The 15177-nt window shown below is 38.9% G+C and overlaps 1 protein-coding gene across 1 annotated transcript in view; it reads right to left on the bottom strand.

Moving 5' to 3' along the window:
- COMMD1 (copper metabolism domain containing 1) overlaps positions 1–4419 on the bottom strand; it is a 160570-nt gene extending 156151 nt beyond the window's left edge. The window contains exon 1 of the mRNA XM_081254817.1: positions 4227–4419. Within this exon, the coding sequence (XP_081110943.1) occupies positions 4227–4403 (177 nt within the window). The 5' untranslated portion in view covers positions 4404–4419. The remainder of the gene's footprint in view (positions 1–4226) is intronic.
- Positions 4420–15177: the final 10758 nt, after the last annotated feature.

Genomic DNA, 15177 nt, shown 5'->3' on the forward strand with positions numbered 1-15177 from the left:
GGAGCCTAAATAAATAAATAAATATTTTTTAAAAATGTCTTTGTTTAACATGAGATTTCAGTGATGAAATATAATATCATCATCAACAGAGGGCAGTAGTGAATACAGGACATAAGTGTACAAACTGCGATCCAGCTTCATAGTTAAAGATCCTTCTCTAGAATTCTAGTAAACTAGAATTAAGGAGCATACCCATGAGGTTAACAGCAGGAGCAAGAAGTAGAGAGTATGCAAACACATATCTATGAGAAGTTGAAATTACAAATGTGAGCAAAAAAAAAATTAGATAAAAACGGCAGAGTAGGACTTCCCTGGTGGACCAGTGGGTAAGACTCCCAGCTCCCAATGCAGGGGACCTGGGTTCGATCCCTGGTTGGGGAATTAGATCCCACATGCATGCCACAACTAAAAAGATACCACATACCACAACTAAAGATCCTTCATGCCGTAGCTAAAGATCCCACATGCTGTGATCCCGCAACTAAAGATCACGCGTGCCCCAACTAAAACCTGACACAGCCAAAATAAATAAATAAATAAATAAATATTTTTTGTTAAAAAAGGCAGAGTATTTATATAGGATGTCATTTCCCTAACTAAACACACCACTCTCAATTCACTGATTTCACTGCTTCACAGGAGATACCAAAAAATAAAACTAAAGCAAGTGAACAGTCAGCTTCACGTATCTACAAGCAGATGAAGGGTTTGTCCTTTTGTGATCAACAGGCAAAGCTACAGAGGGTCAATGTCCCAGCCAAGTAGGGTAGAAAAGCTCCAGTTCACTCCAGTTCACCCACTACACCTGGGCAAGGAACGTGAAGATTAGAGGGAAAAGCTACAGCTCAGGAAGCACCTGAACTTGAAACACAGGCTATGAATAAATGAATGCAGGCAGCTGGCAATAAGATTATTAATGGGTACGCACTGTCCATTCCCTGCCGGGAGTTACACATCCCTCCTTCCCTTTCCTCCTACCCCTGTTGTCCCTTTTCATTTTCACTCTCTTTATAGAACTTGATGTTCTATAGATGATTGAAAGGTATGGCCACCAAATGACAATTGGGGTACTACTCCATTTTTATCCTCAGTTTTTGTCCCTCTGCTTAGACTCCTACATTTTTTTCTTTAGTATTTTTCCTCACTGCTTTTATTCTAGCCTGCATGTTGAATTCAAGATTGTTGAGACTCCACAGACAAAGAGAAAGCCTGCATGCAGCAACAAAGACCCAACACAGCCTTAAATAAATAATTAATTATTTGGGGGAAAAAAACCAACAAATATGGCATCTCCATCTGCCAGAAGGAACTAATATCTCTTTTCTGTCCACAGTAGTCCACTCAGACCTCTATTTCCAAATGCTACAGCATCTTTGCATCATGTTTATTTGTGTATATTCTCTTTTATTGCAGCTAGACGTTCCATCTCTGCTCAAAGCCTTTTTGTTTAAAAATCATGTTTGCTTTTTATGTTTCCATAAGAATTAGAGAGATGTTTTATCCCTCAGTGTTGCTTATAAGGTAAATGAAGATTGGAACTAGATGTTATCTTGAGCCCATAGTTTCAGCCCTAAGTCAAACAATCAAAGGCTATTTCCCTTGGTACCTCAGACCAGCAGCTGTGCAGAGTCTGTGCTGCCAGGCACAGGCAAATCTTCTATTCTTCTCCCAATACCAAGAGAACCATGCTACTCAAAGACCACTCAGAAAACTTAAGTATTCTAGCCTTGGGCAGAGGACTGAGAATAGTGAGAGCAAGACCTAGATATTACTTAGCAATGTATTTTAAAGAAAATAAGAGAGAGAGTTTCTAGACAATCTTTTCTCGCAGTATACTGCAATTTTTATCTCATAACAAAACAAAAGAATCAAAATACGGGCCACCTAGAGAGAAGTAGCCCCCAATATTTAGAAATCCTAAGACACTGCCTACACAAGTGCTGTTCTTACTTTTTGGCCTGCAGTCCCTTATCCTCATCCCCTGTAGACCTAGCAAACACTTCAGAAACTCAGGTAAGATGTCAAATTCTCTAGGAAACCTTTTCTGACCACTCAAAGGGTAATATTTGATAGAAATACAAGGTATTCACTAGTGATTTATGATATCAACTAAAATTACTTAGAATGTCTAGAATCACATATGAGATATTACTCCTTACATTTCTATGAGACAATCCATTTACTTTCTGTGAAATAATTGCTTTGTTTTTTTTTTTCAGATTCAAATCCTCTAAGCAAAAGCAGTTTTAAAAAAGAAACATAGGGGACTTCCCTGGCGGTCCAGTGGTTAAGACTTCACCTTCTAATGCAGGGGGTGAGGGTTCAATCCCTGGTTAGGGAGCTAAGATCCCACATGCCTCGTGGACAAAAAACCAAAACATAAAACAGAAGCAATATTATAACAAATTCATAACCATAATTCAAAAAGAGACATGTACTACAATGTTCACTGCAGCACTATTTACAACAGCCAGGACATGGAAGCAACCTAAGTGTCCACTGACGATTGAATGGATAAAGTAGATGTGGCACATATATACAATGGAATATTACTCAGCCTTAAAAAAGAGACAAAATTGAGTTATTTGTAGTGAGGTGGATGGACCTAGAGTCTGTCATACAGAGTGAAGTAAGTCAGAAAGAGAAAAACAAATACCGTATGCTAACACATATATATGGAATCTAAAAAAAAATGGTTCTGATGAACCTAGGGGCAGGACAGGAATAAAGATGCAGACGTAGAGAATGGACTTGAGGACTCGGGGGTGGGGGAGCTGGGGGGAAGGGGAAGCTGGGACAAAGTGAGAGAGTGGCTTGGACATATATACACTACCAAATGTAAAATAGCTAGTGGGAAGCAGCCGCATAGCACAGGGAGATCAGCTCGGTGCTTTGTGACCACCTAGAGGGGTGGAATAGGGAGGGCGGGAGGGAGGTTCAAGAGGGAGGGGATATGGGGATATATGTATACATATAGCTGATTCACTTTGTTATACAGCAGAAACTAACACAGCATTGTAAAGCAATTATACTCCAATAAAGATGTAAATATATATATATAGTAACAAATTCAATAAAGACTTTAAAAATGGTCCATAACAACAACAAAATCTTTAAAAAAAAACATAACTGCCTTTTTAAGGTATCATAAGCAGTTTTGAAACACAGTAACTGCAAAAGGATAACAGATGAAATTTCAACACTGATTTTAATCAAAGTGTAATGCTTAGGCTAAATGCTTAGACTCCTTGAGCCTGTTTCCTAATCTTTAAAATGGGTGTACACCACATAAGGTTTTTGCAAGAAACAAATTAAATAAAATATAACATGTCTAACAGAGTTCCTAACACATAGGAGGCCCACAAAAATAATTTTTACAAGTTATCTCTAGAGTACACTTAATTACTAGATTCAGTCCTATCACTAGTTCTTAGTCTAAACCAGTGTTGTCCAATATGGTAGCCATTAGCCACAAGTGACTGTTGAGCACTTGGAATGTGACTAGTCCAAACTGACATGTGCTTTAAGTGTAAAATACTCACCAGATTTCAAAGACTTAGTGAAAAAATAATATAAAACATCTCATTATTATTTTGTATAGATTACACGTGAAGAGATAATACTTTGGATATACTAGGTTAAACAAAATGTTAAAATTAATTTCACTTTTTTCTTTTTACTTTTTTAATGTGGCTACTAGAAATTGTAAAAATTACATGTTTGGCTCTCATTACATTTCTATTGGACAGGCTGAGCTACGCTTTGACTTCAAGCTGGTGAACGTACTCTCTTAACCATATGGTGGACTGCTTGACTGGGGTTCACTCCGGCTAACCCACCCCTTATGCCGGCATACACATGATCACTTGAACATTTTTGAACACTTCCACGGCCTAGGAAAGCTGATAGCTTGATCGCTCTTAATTTTAAAAAGTATGGAGCGCACAGATCCGCCGAGGCAACTCGAAATCGTAACCTACACAAGAGAGGTGTCTGGAGACAAAACCCAAGTTTTCTCCGGTGGGTGTCGGTCAGCACTGCTGCGGGGAGCCCTAAGAAAGTGAGAAAAGGGACAGAACGAGTGCAGGGGATCTGAAGGAGCGTAATGTGGAGCCCCTGGGGCGGAGGTCTGAGGAGGGAAGCCTTTCAGCTTCTGGGGGGACGAGTCGGAGGGTGGCGGGGAAGAGATTAGGCTCCGCGGCGGAGGCTGCAGGGAGTAGCGGTACCTTAAGAATCCCCTTCATCTTCGCCATAAAGGGGCGGAACTCCTCAGGTGGCACCTCCGGATAGAGCTGACTCCGCAGCAGCTCCTCCGTGATGCCCCGGTGCCCATGGAAAGCGTCCTGAGCCAGGCCGCTCAGCAGCCCGCTCAGCGGCTTAGAGCCCTCAAGCTCGCCCGCCATAGTTGGCGGAGGCCCCGCCCCCCAACAGCTGAGCGTTTCCCCGCCACGGCAGCCGATATGGGCCTAAACAGCTGGACAAAGGCGCGAGAGGAAAGTGGCGGCGGAGTTCCAGCAGGGGTCGGTGTTGGCCCCTCCCAGCTCTGCAAAACCCAACCCTTAGGTTTGCCACCGCGGAGCTATCAATCCATTAAGTTCCATACCGCTCACTTTGCTTCCGCTGATTTTCTTCATCACTCCAGGGGCTTGTCGAAGAAAAAATTGCTCAATGGATATTACTTTAGATGGAGTAGCATCCTATGCGGGTGGCAGTTTAACTTTCGGATGGCTGTATCTCACTGCAAGGTTTGCCAATCCATTAACTGAATAGGATCTATCACTCAAATCTGACCTCTGCCTAATCCTTACCTGTGCACCTTTGCCCACCAAAAATTTAAATATGCCCTGGTAATATGTTTTCTTGGGTTGTTAATTGCCTTTTTACGTACATGCGTCTTGTCTTTCCAGCTAGATTAGTGGCTCTGATCCAATGTTGCTGTCTATAACAAATATTTTGTTAACACTTTCTTTACTATCCTGAAATAAAGTGCATAGATAATATAACTTCTTACCCATATAATTTCCAAAAATCAATATGTTACTCACCAATAAAAAGGAATGAGTTACTGATACATGCTGCAACATGGATGAGCCTTAAAAACATGCTAAGTGAAAGAAGACTAACATAAAGGGCCAGACATTGTATGATCCCATTGATATGAAATGTGCAGAACAGTCAAATCTATAGACACAGAAAGTAGATTAATGGTTGCCAGCAACTAGAGGAGTGGGGAATGGAGAATGACTGTTAATGGGTTTCTTTTAGGGATGATGAAAGTGTTCTCGAATTAGATAGTGGCTATGATTGTATAACTTTGTGAATATACTAAATCCACTGAATTGTACACTTTAAAAGAAAATGAACTTCACAGTATGTGAATTATATCTCAGTTTAAAAATCAATATAATGATCTAACTGTAATTTAGGATAAAAATAAAAGGAAAGAAAGTTATAATATATGCATTTCAATGTATAAAGTTACATTTCAGGCTCAGACAATAATAAACAGGTAGGTTTTTCACCTATACGAATGTCCCCTGCATGGCAAGATGTCTTGTATCCTTGGTGCCTGTCCAGCCCTGGCCATTCCTCCCCCTCCATTATTGTGAAAACTGAAATACCCCTTTTGAAGTAGTGCCATGCTGCTGAGAATCACTGATCTAGACTACTTTAACTAATATTTATCCAGCATTTGCCTGAAGTCAGGAGGTATTCTTTTTTTTTTTTTTTTTTTTTTGCGGTATGCGGGCCTCTCACTGTTGTGGCCTCTCCCATTGCAGAGCACAAGCTCCGGACGCGCAGGCTCAGCGGCCATGGCTCACGGGCCTAGCTGCTCCGTGTCATGTGGGATCTTCCCAGACCGGGGCACGAACCCGCATCCCCTGCATCGGCAGGCGGACTCTCAACCACTGCGCCACCAGGGAAGCCCAGGAGGTATTCTTTATACTAGAAAAGATATGATATTTCTTTCCCTAAAGGAATTAATTTTCTAAAAAGCAAATTCAGAGATGCTTTCAGAATGCTAAGAAAAACAAACCTAGAGATAAACTATACATCCTGTTAAGTGTGCCTACAGGTGTTGCAGAGAATGGTCCATGTAAGGGAAAAAGTAATATAAGGGTGGTGAGTGGATAGAAAGCATTATTAAGTACATGACTTCCAAATTACCCACCAGAAAGGCTGTACCCATTTATTTCCATGAAACCTTACTAACACTGACTGGTATTATTCTTTAGAATCTTTGCTATTTGATACATGAGAAATACTATCTTATTGTTTTAATATGTATTTCTTAAATTTTGAGAGTGATTTTTAAAATTTATATAATTGACAATATAACATTATGTTAGTTTCAAGTGTACAGCATAATGATTCCATATTTGTATATATTGCAAAATGATTGCTACAATAAGTCTAGTTAACATCCATCACCACACAGCTATATTTTTTTTTCCTTGTGGTGACAGCTTTTAAGATTAACTCTCTTAGCAACTTTCAGGAATTCCCTGGCAGTCCAGCGGTTAGGACTCCTCGCTTTCACTGCGAGGGCCTTGGGGAACTAAGATCCCACAAGCCACACATCTTGGCCAAAAAAAAAAGACAATACACTATTATTAACTATAATTAACATGCTGTACATTACATCCCCAGGACTTATTTATTTTAAAAATGGAAGTTTGTACCTTTTGAACTGTTAAAAAAACAAAATTCAACTTTGTAAATTGTAAAGGTTTTATTGGCTTTATTCAACAATTCATGAATAGGGAAGCATTCAATCTCAGCTAGAAAGGTGGTCCAAGGAGCTGTACAAAATGAAAGACTTTTATAGGCAGAAGGGAGTGAGAATAAGCAAGTTGTACCTCAAAACAAAAAAGCAGGTTGGTTATCACAAGGTCACCTTCCTTTAGGGGACATCAGGGATCTATCAGGCAGATTACCTAACTAGTGCTGATTAGGCGGTTCCTGATTGGCTGGTTTAAGATTCCATTTCTGGGAAAGGTGAAACTGTAATTCTCGGTTTGGTTATGTGGGGCTGGTTTAGCATAAGTGACTCCATTTGGGGCCTGCTGTCTTGTTTTAAACAACCACCTTTACGTGAGGACTTTTTTATATATAGTTATTGACTGCTTGTATTTCTTCCCATTTCCTTGTCCACCTTCTACAGAGGTTTGTCACTTCAGTGATTTCTAACAGCTCTTTACACATTAGTAATACTAATGTTTGTCACTTACATTGCAATATGTTCCTTAGGTTTATATAGTTGAATCTATCAACCCGCCTAAAAAAAAAGTCTGGAAAGTTATTTACCAACATGGTTATGAAGTATATCTCTGAGCAGATGGCTTTTATTTGCTTCTTTCTGCTTACCTGATTTTTCTAAATGTCTACAGTGTACATATAATATTGTTGTAATAAAAAGTTATTTAATGAAAAGATAAAGTGCCCATCAGGAGTTGCCTGGTGGCCTAGTGGTTAGGATTCTGGGCTTTCACTGACGTGGCCCGGGTTCAATCCCTGGTGGGAGAACTGAGTGAGATCCCATAAGCCGCACGGCGCAGCCAATAAAAATAAATAAATAAACTGCCCATCAACAGACAATTGGTTTAAGAAGATGTGGTATATATACGTACATATATATACAAATATATATGTATACAGACACACATATTGGAATATTACTGGAATAATGGAATATTACTCAGACATAAAAAATGAAATATTGCCATTTACAGCAACACGGATGGACCTAGAGAATATCATACTAAGAAAGTAAGCCAGACAGAGAAAGACAAATATCATATGGTATTGCTTATATGTGAATCTAAAAATATATATATATACAAATGAACTTACATACAAAACAGGAACAGACCCACAGACATAGAAAACAAACTTATGGTTACCAAAGAGGAAAGGAAGGGAGAGATAAATTAGGAATAAGGGATTAACAGCTACAAACTACTATACATAAAATAGATAAGCAGGGCTTCCCTGGTGGCGCAGTGGTTGAGAGTCCGCCTGCCGATGCAGGGGACACGGGTTCATGCCCTGGTCCGGGAAGATCCCACATGCCGCGGAGCAGCTGGGCCCGTGAGCCATGGCCGCTGAGCCTATGCGTCCGGAGCCTGTGCTCCGCAACGGGAGAGGCCACAACAGTGAGAGGCCCGCGTACCGAAAAAAAAAAAAAAAAAAAAAGATAAACAACAAGGATTTACTGTATAGCACAGGGAACCATATTCAATATCTCATAATAACCTATAATGGAAAATAATCTGGAAAAAAATATATATATATATCTGAATCACTTTGTTATATACCTGAAACTAACACAATACTGTAAATCAACTATATTTCAGTTTTAAAAAAAGATGTGTGTCATAAAATCAGAATTCTTTTAATGAAAAGCTTTAAAGAACATGTGTTCTACATTACTGAGAAAAGCCACACACCTTACATAGTGTTTCATAACCATTTTGACAAAATTAGATGCTTTCAGAATCTTATAGAAGCCTCAGATATTTTCTCCCCAAAATGCAAATACACACCAAATGTAGTCTACAATATCTAGGGGTTAATTTACCCCTCTGAAGTTTCTGGAAGCCTGCTAGTTTTCCACTGGTTCTAAGAACTCTCTCTTAGTACTCCCAGTTCTAATTAATCCTTACAATAAATAGATTGCTCTTTTATTAGAAGCAGGGGGAAATTCTGCATATCACTATCATTATTCAACTTTTATTCCAATATATGTTATACCTGGACATATCACTTGTTAAAAATAAGAAAGGAGGCCCAAAATGGAGTCACTTAACGCTAAGCTCCACATCACCAAACTGAGACTTAATTACCAACTCGGAATCTCCTAATCAACAGTAGTTAGGTAAACTGATAGATCCCTGCCATCCGCTAAACGAAGGTGACCTTGTAATAACCAAACTTCTTTTTTGTCTAGTGTAACTTCCATGTTCCCACGCCCTTCTGTCTATAAAAGTCTTTCATTTTGTACAGCTCCTTGGAGCTACTTTCTACTTGCTAGATTGGATGTTGCCTGATTCATGAATCACTGAATAAAGCCAGTAAAATTTTTAAAATTTACTCAGTTGAATTTTGTTTTTTAACACAGGGCCTGCCTGAGCCTACAAGTTCCAAAACACCAAGGTGACCAATAAAAGAAAATCATCCCTGTGCCACCAGGGGCTGCTATTGCCAATGTGACTGTTCAAGGCTGGTAACAGCCGCATTTTTAGAATGCGTTTCAAACAAAAGGATCAAAGCACAAGCTTTATTTTATTAAATTTCAAAACACAACCTGTTTCGCAGATGATAAACCTGGACGCAGGCCTATTAAAAGAATTGCCTAATTGCTGTGAGACAACAGCAAGGAAAATACCTTGAGCCTTGGCTCAAGGGAAATTATAAGCATCTAACTAGCCGCCCTTCTGCTAAACAGGTTTCCTTTTCATTGTGGTCAGATAGGTTCCCATTCTAAGTCTCATCAAGCAACTAGTCGCTTCCCCTATTAAACTGCTCCTATTATGGCTTACAGGCTGTCTGGTCTCAGGCCAGCAATACATGTTTTTATAAGATTTTCCAGCTCTGCAAAATGTTAAAATTTAAAATGTGAACTGAAGTAATGTGGAAAGACAGGGGCCCCTAAGTTTTGCAATAAACTCCCCTTGCTCCCTGTCTCTCCTCTGCTTTTTCCAGTTCTACTTTAATCTCCATTCACTCTCCACTCAACAGATATTGGTTGAGAGCTTTGTGCCAATCATTCTGCTAGGCTCCAGGGCATACAGAATGAATAAGACACTCTGCTCTAAAATCTTACATTCTGGTAAAGGAAAATAATATGTAAATGAAGGGTAGCAGAATATGCCACCCCGAAATATACCACTTTGGCATAAGGATTCTTTTGAGCTGAAGGCAACTGAGAATAAGCAGATACAAGGAAAGCTCACAGCCCTTCTCCGATTCACCTAAAAGCAGGACATACATTTTCAAAGGTGTCTCTCCTTCCCTGTCCACCAGAAAGTACAAAAACCAATCCCAGAAGACAACTTTAGACCCTTATCAATGGAGAATGCACCGACTTAAATCTGCGATAACTCACTCTTGTTTACCATGCTTTTCTCTGTCATCTCTCCATAAATGAGCTCCTGGACATGGTCCTTTCCTTTGTCTTTGGCTGAAGATGGTATATAAACAGGAGTTCTAAGCCACTGCTTTGAGTTATTCATTTTTCCCTGGGTATGTCACATGTATACATGAGGTATACACGTGTATACACGTATACACGTTAATAAACCTCTGTTTTTCTCATTAATCTGTCTTTTGATACAGGGGTCCCAGCCAGAACAGAAAAGTGGGAGGGAAAATTATTTTTGCCTCCTCTGTATCAACAAATTATTAAAATGCAATGAACTAAGGGTTGTTACTACTTAGTACCTAGAAGTAGCTATCAGAATTGGTGGAGAAAGAAAGAAAATAATTATTAACTCAGTTTGAATCAGGCAAAGAAAGGCTTAATGTGAATAGCCAGGTATGTTGCAGGTGAAATAGCATGTCCCTATATATGCAAGCACAAAACATAGTGGTGTATTGAGGTACACTAGGAACCCCATAGTGTAATGGTAGGATTCAGGACACACTACCCCAAAATATGGCACCTTGGCATATTGAATATTTGAAGGAACTTGAGAAACGACAGGTGCAAGAAGGATTCTCTGACTTCCCCCTTCTCCCCTGAAACAGTTCATAAGACCCTCATGTGAGAGGTACCCTCCCTATACCCAGAGCACTCTTATCTCCAAAGACAGAGGGAAGAACAGGCTTTACTAAGTTTTCCCAGTTGACTACCCTTAGCTCATATCATTTGTCCCATCACATTTTCCCACAACTTTCCACTCTTCATCAAATCACAGCAACACTCAGTTTTAACCACTTCTTCAAGTCTTAATTTCCTTATCAAGGCTCTCCTGCCACATAAAACTTACATTAAATAAATCTGTATGCTTTTCTCTTGTTATCTGTCTTTTGTTACAGAGCCCCAGCCAAGCACCTAGAAGGGTAGAAAGAAAAAGATATAGCTTCCTCCCCTACAGTAGCAAAGTGGAACCAGGATCCTAGGATAATAAACCTGGAAAGATAGACAGGGCCTCAGTCATAGAGATGGAAAGTTTACATGTAATGCGATTTTTATATCTGGTCCTTGAAGAGTGACTGAAAGGTTTTAAGCAGAAGAGTAATAACAAGATCAGATTTGAGCTTTTAAGATTCCTTTGTGGTAGTGATGTGGCAATGAACTGAAGGAGCAAGGGAGGCCAAAAGCTAGACCATCACAGTAATCAAATTGATGATGATGTGGGTCGGATCCAAGAGAGCTGCACTTAGAATGGAGAATATGAGATGGATTTTTTGACATAAAGGAGGTAAAATTAGCAGAGTTTGGATGAGGGAAGAGGGAAAGGAATGACTCCCAGGTTTCTGGTTTAGGTGACAGAGTAAGTGATGGTTCAGAGCATACGGGGGCTCATTTATCTGTGGGCTACCTCTCTATGTATCTTGTGTGTTATTTTATCCTTTAATGAGCTGTGTTAATCAAGATAACTATCACAGCAAGCATTTGGAATGAAACTGCCACAGAACAAAACTCTCATTCTGCATTTTAAAGTATTTTAATTCAAATTCAGACTCAAAGATTTAAATGGGATTGAATTTAGAAAGATGGAAAATACATGGAGAAATCTAGTCTTGTTTTCTTTTTGAATAGCCAAACATTTTTTAAAAACATTTTCTCATGGAAAATTTCAAACACATAAAAGGTATAAACAATAGTATAATGAGCTCCCATGTCCCCATCACCAACTTCAATGAATACCAACACACTGCTTATCTTGTTTCCTTTCTACTCCCAACCACTTCACCCTTCTCTTTTATTTGGACAATCCCAGATATCATAGCAGTTTATCTGTAAATATTTCAGTATGCTTCTCTTAAAAGATAAAGGCTCTGGGGCCTCCCTGGTGGCGCAGTGGTTGAGAGTCCGCCTGCCGATGCAGGGGATACGGGTTCGTGCCCCGGTCTGGGAGGATCCCATATGCCGCGGAGCGGCTGGGCCCGTGAGCCATGGCCGCTGGGCCTGCGCGTCCGGAGCCTGTGCTCCGCAGCGGGAGAGGCCACAACAGTGAGAGGCCCGCGTATCGCAAAAAAAAAAAAAAAAAAAAAAAAAAAAAAAAAAGATAAAGGCTCTTTAAAAAAACCATAATACATTTTTCCATATTCTACGTGTAAAAAATACTTTCTTAATAATCAATCATTGAATATCAATCAGTATTCAAATTTCTGTCTTACAAACTTCATATTTTTTAACTGTTTGTCTGAATATTTAAGTAGTTGATTAGCTAGCCAAATGCAATTACCTATAGGTTCCCCTTCCAACTTCATTGTTTTTTGTTTTCATTTTCTTGCAATTCGTTTGTAGGTCATTTGTCCTACTGAGTTTCCCATGATTTAGATTTTATTGATTATACCCTCCTGGTATCATTTTTTAAAAATATATTCTTGTATCCTTGTATGTCCTACAAATCTGTAAATTTGTAGTTAGATCTAGGAACTTGATCAGACTCAGGTTCAGCTTGTTTCATGTTCCATCAGAGGTATCTAGTGTCTGCTGCCTCTCTTTTTGTGTTGTGTCCCTCCACACCCTAGACCTCCAAAATAACAGTCATCTATTTTGTCCACAAATTTGCAACTTCTATGGCTCTGGATAGTACTACCATAATTAAATACTAGTTCACTTCTGTTTTTAGATAGGACATCTGGTTACTTGTTTACTTATAATAGATCACAAAACTTCTAAGTTTTCCAGCACCCCCCTTGGGCTTTTCCTTCTCCCATTTTCAGATAGTAATCTTATAATTGGGAGGGTTAGAAAGTGATAAAAATGTGAACTAGAAACCTTTCAGAGAAAATTAGAAAAATCAAAATGTATTTAAGGAAAACAGGCCCCTGCTTCATGTTAACATATTGCAAGCCAAACTTTAAAAAAGAATGATGCAGACAATATGGTTTAGGAAAACAGAGCTTAATGGTGGTCTCAACAACATAAACTGATTCGGAAGGGAAGAAATATGGATAATAAAAATAACAATTAAAAAATTGTCTTTAAGATGGAGTGAAAACCTAAGAGAGAAAAGTTAAACACGTTCCTGCCTCCTTTTCCAATCCAAAATGGTGCCTGGCTCAGTCTTATTATTGAGGGCTTAGCACATGGTTCAACATCCATCCTAGAGAGGAGAACCCTCAATTGGATGGTTGGCCAAATATTATTGTTTTATAAAAACTATTTTACAAATCATTAGAGAACTTCTATAAGGCTACTGTTATTGCCAACATTCCCACATCTGTCTTAACTCTGCTTGGATCTGATACAATAGGAATTTTTCCAACATGTCTATCCTTCACTAGCAACAGTGCTTTGTATCTATAAAGTATCCTACAAAAGTTGTATGTTTTAATACTTATTGAAATCCCATTCTAATGGAGAATTAGTGTACATCAATACTTTTAAGCAATCAAATGTTCAGCATTTATTATTGCTTAATCCTAGGAAGAAAAATAATTCCAATATCAGTTGTCACAGAAAAAGAAAAATATGTATTTATAACTTGAAACCTCTCAGATAATTAAAGCAATTGTCATACCTATGGAGACTGTCCCCAAAAGCCAATAATGGCATATTCCAAATTCTGCTTTGTCCTTTCTGACACGTCTACTCCTCACACTGATAAAACTAGTAGTTTAATAAGCCTTTAGAAGCCATCTAATTCAACCCTCCTATTTTATAGGTGAGGAAAATGAGACCCAGAGAACTTAAATGACTCACCCAAGATTACATAGCTAATACGTAGCAGAAGTGGAACTCAAGCCAGAACTTTGAGCCCCCAAATTAATGCTATTTCCATCATCATCACACTTGTTTCCATCATACTACACCAGTTGTTTTAACAAATAATCATAGCATGTTTGTGGGCTGCATAGAAGTAATCTGCTCCTTTAAAGAGAAATCAGCACTAGACTTATGGATCTCAGAGCACCTAAGAAGCTTCATCTTCTACGGCCAGTAACCTGACTGAGTGTAAAAGCTCCTAAGGATCACAGGATTAAGTACTATGAACAATTGTCCTTGAACTTATCCCAGGCATCCATCATTTTATGGATGCTAAGTAACTATTTGTGAATGAATATCGAAAGAACCTCACCTGCATTATTTTCATATTAAAATATAGAAGTAAAAAAAGCCCAGCAGTTTAGCTCATGGCCTCTGAAGTCGTTGCTCTATTGGAATACTTCTTCCATTTATTTACAAGTTTACCTTGGGCTTCAGTTCTCCCTGTGCTTCGTTCCCTTACCTCCTACCAAAAAAGACAGACACCTACTTCATAGGATTGTTGAGAGTATTAAATGAAATGAAACGTGTAAAGGGTTTAGCACTGCAACTAGCACATAACTGAACTAAATGATTGTTATGAAAATGTTCAGGCTCCCTAAGAGTCATTGGCTATGTTATGCAGGAGAAAATACTGTAAAACTAAGGCACTGTACTAACTGGACAGGCAGTCCTGATTTGGTAGGCAATCACAGGTCCAAAACTTTTAAGATTCTCTGGTATTTAGCCAGTGTATATTTAAATTTCTAACTACCACCTAGTATCAATCAATATTCAACAACCAACTCCAACATCTAAATCAAAGAAAAGCAGTCACAAGGAAACAAAAGCAAAAATAAACAAATGGGACCTAATTAAACTTAAAAGCTTTTTTGCACAGCAAAGGAAACCATTGACAAAATGAAAAGACGATCTATTGAACGGAAGAAAATATTTGCAAATGATATGATATGACCAATATGGGGTTAATATCCAAAATTATAGTACCAAAAAAAAGGAACCCAATTTAAAAATGGGCGGAAGACCTGAATAGACGACATTCTTCTTGTGAAAAGATGCGCAACATCGCAAATCATCAGAGAAATGCAAATCAAAACCACAATGAGCTATCACCTCACACCTGTCAGAATGGCTAGCATCAAAAAGAACACAAATATTGGCAGGCATGTTGGTGAGAATGTAAATTGGTGCAGCCACTGTGGAAGACTGCACTGAGGTTTCTCAAAAGACTA

This window comes from Mesoplodon bidens (assembly GCF_964165515.1).
Source record: "Mesoplodon bidens genome assembly, chromosome: 14".
NCBI classification, from domain to species: domain Eukaryota; kingdom Metazoa; phylum Chordata; class Mammalia; order Artiodactyla; family Ziphiidae; genus Mesoplodon; species Mesoplodon bidens.